Source organism: Orycteropus afer, unplaced genomic scaffold, assembly GCF_000298275.1.
Source record: "Orycteropus afer afer isolate SDZICR_OR568_19922 unplaced genomic scaffold, OryAfe1.0 scaffold00197, whole genome shotgun sequence".
NCBI classification, from domain to species: Eukaryota; Metazoa; Chordata; class Mammalia; order Tubulidentata; family Orycteropodidae; genus Orycteropus; species Orycteropus afer.
This window is the reverse complement of record NW_006921784.1, coordinates 123,202-125,579: the sequence shown is the minus strand read 5'-3', so window position 1 is coordinate 125,579 and position 2,378 is coordinate 123,202. Positions and strand designations below refer to the sequence as shown.

The window sequence follows — 2,378 nt, the reverse complement described above, 5'->3', positions numbered from 1 at the left end:
GCTTTGGGAGGAACGGTTGGTGAAAGGGCTGGAGGGAGGCAGCATGTCTGGCCTTGCAGTAATAGGCCTTGGGTTACTGCTGGTAATCCTGTCTTCCTCTTGTGAGATTAGAGGAGGTCAGAACATGTGGCCTCCCTGCAGTTTTTGGAGTGCCCAGCTCTGAGTTAAGCAGGTGTACTCCTGCCCAGGGCAGGAGCTCTAGGAGGGTGGCTGAGCTAGCTCATCTTGTCCACGCTGGCTGTGCCTTCAATCCAACTTCCTGGGTCTGACCACCCTGAGATGAAGATACTTCCCTGGGAGGTAAGGGGAGGGAGCAGGGTGCCCGCCTTTCACTTACAGTCTTGAGAGTACTGGAGCAACTTTCCAGCAATGGAGCCCTGGGTTTCAGAATAGGTAGGAGCAGGGAGGATGGAAGGAGTGAGGCCAGCTGGCTGGACGCCTGGCCTCCTTTCCTGGTCTCTGTCTTATTTTCAGACATCAGAGTGCCAAGAGCTTATCCAAACAAAGCTGCTGCCAGAGAAGAGACCAGCAGGAAGCCCTCTGCCCGTTCCCCTCTGACTCCTGTTTCAGAAGCATGCCCCCTGGAAGCACAGTCTGAATTTGGAGGGAGAGGGACCCACACCCCAAGGCCCCGCACCTCTCATCCTTCTCCACGCTGGAGGGCAGGACACGGCTGCCCAGTGCGCCAGGCTGGAAAGGGGACTTGGGCGTCTTGGGCTGGGGGGCCCGGGTGGGGGTCTCACCAGGACTGTCCACCTCTTGCCACTTGTGCAGCTGAGCCTGGGGAGAGAGGAGAGCCGAGTCTGTAAACACCGTTTGTCTGGGGACGGGTCTGTCCAGTGTACTGTCACTATGGGGGGAAGGGGAGGGCTCCTGGAAGGCAACAGAGTCTGAAGGGACCCAGGCAAAAACTGGGAGCTGGGGGGGTGGGGAGATATTGGGTGACCTCAAGGGCTAAGAAAAACCAGAGGCCAGGCCTGCATGCCAAGCCACTTTCCTGGACTCAGTTTTGGAGGGTGTGATGGTTAATTTTATGTGTCACTCATCTAGGGGTACGGTGTCCAGTTATTTGGCCAAGATTTAGTCCAGACATGGTTATGAAGGAGTTTCTTGTCACCCATTGACCTTAAGTGAAGCAGATGACCCTGCGTAATGGGAGTGGGCTCAGCCAATTGGGTGAAGGGCTTAAGGACAAAACCAAAGGGAATTTCTCTAGGGTGTATTCTGCCTCCAGACACACACACACTCTGTCTCTCTCTCTGTCTCTTTCTCTCTATATATAAAAGGAGCCCTAGTTGTGCAGTGGTTAAAGTGCTCACTCATAACCAAAAGGTTGGTGGTTCAACCCACCCACTGCTCCAGAGTTGAAAGGATGCAGTCTGGTTCCATAAGATTTATACCCTTGGAAACTCTATGGGGCACTTCTACTGTCCTACAGGGTCCCTAAGAGTTCGAATCAACCTGATGACAGTGGGTTTAGATTAGCTTGGATGGCACCTGACTGCTAACCAGAAGGCTGGTGGTTCAAACCCACCAGCCACTCCTCAGAAGGAAGGATGGGCAATCTACTTCTGTAGTGATACCGCATCAGAAACCCAAGGAGGGGTCGCTGTGAGTCAGGTCCGACTCCACGGCACACAACAACAACATTATATACACGGCACTGGTGGCTCAGTGGTAGAATTCTCACCTTCCATGCAGAAGACCCAGGTTCAAATCCTGGCCCATGCACCTCGCGCGTAACAAAGGTGTGCATGCTGCTATGGTGTTGAACAGATTTTAGTGGCGCTTCCAGACAAGACACTAGGATGAAAGGCCTGGTGATCTACTTCCAAAACCTAGCGACTTATGTATTACAACAGACAACCAATCAGGGTATGGGACAGGACCAAGCAGCGTTGTGTCCCATTGTCATGCATGGGGCCATCATGAGTTGGGACCCGTGTCAGCTAACTAGCTGTCAGCCTATCAGCCAGTGGTTCAGTACCTTGAGCACGGCTGGATCCACACCCGGAAACGCAGGCATCCTCTGGGGATGGCTGATGGGCGTCCTCTCAGCCTTGGGCAGCTTCTCCTCCTCATCTGAATCTTCCCTCCTGGGAGATTTCTCTTCTGTTGTGAAGACAAGGGCACTGACGTCACGGACAGCTGCCATCTATTAAGGATCTCTGACGTGCCTGAATCTGTGCTCACATGTAACCCTCACAACAGCCCTGAACAAAAGCTACTACCGTCCCAACTTACAGATGCGGATGGACCTGGGCCTGTTTCCAAGCTCTCTGCACTTCACAACGCCACCTCGTACCAGAGCTACTGACTTGCTACAGGACACGGTTTTCTCCTGGGCTGGGCACAGGCAGACCCACCTCCTGGGCTCC

The 2,378-nt window shown here is 53.8% G+C and overlaps 1 protein-coding gene across 1 annotated transcript in view; it reads right to left on the bottom strand.

Moving 5' to 3' along the window:
* KIAA1671 (KIAA1671 ortholog) overlaps window positions 1-2,378 on the bottom strand; it is a gene marked incomplete at its 5' end in the record, with an annotated part of 26,619 nt that overhangs the window by 4,856 nt on the left and 19,385 nt on the right. Inside the window, 2 exons of the mRNA XM_007947983.1 lie at window positions 638-780; window positions 1,988-2,132. Of these exons, the coding sequence (XP_007946174.1) occupies window positions 638-780; window positions 1,988-2,132 (288 nt within the window). The remainder of the gene's footprint in view (window positions 1-637; window positions 781-1,987; window positions 2,133-2,378) is intronic.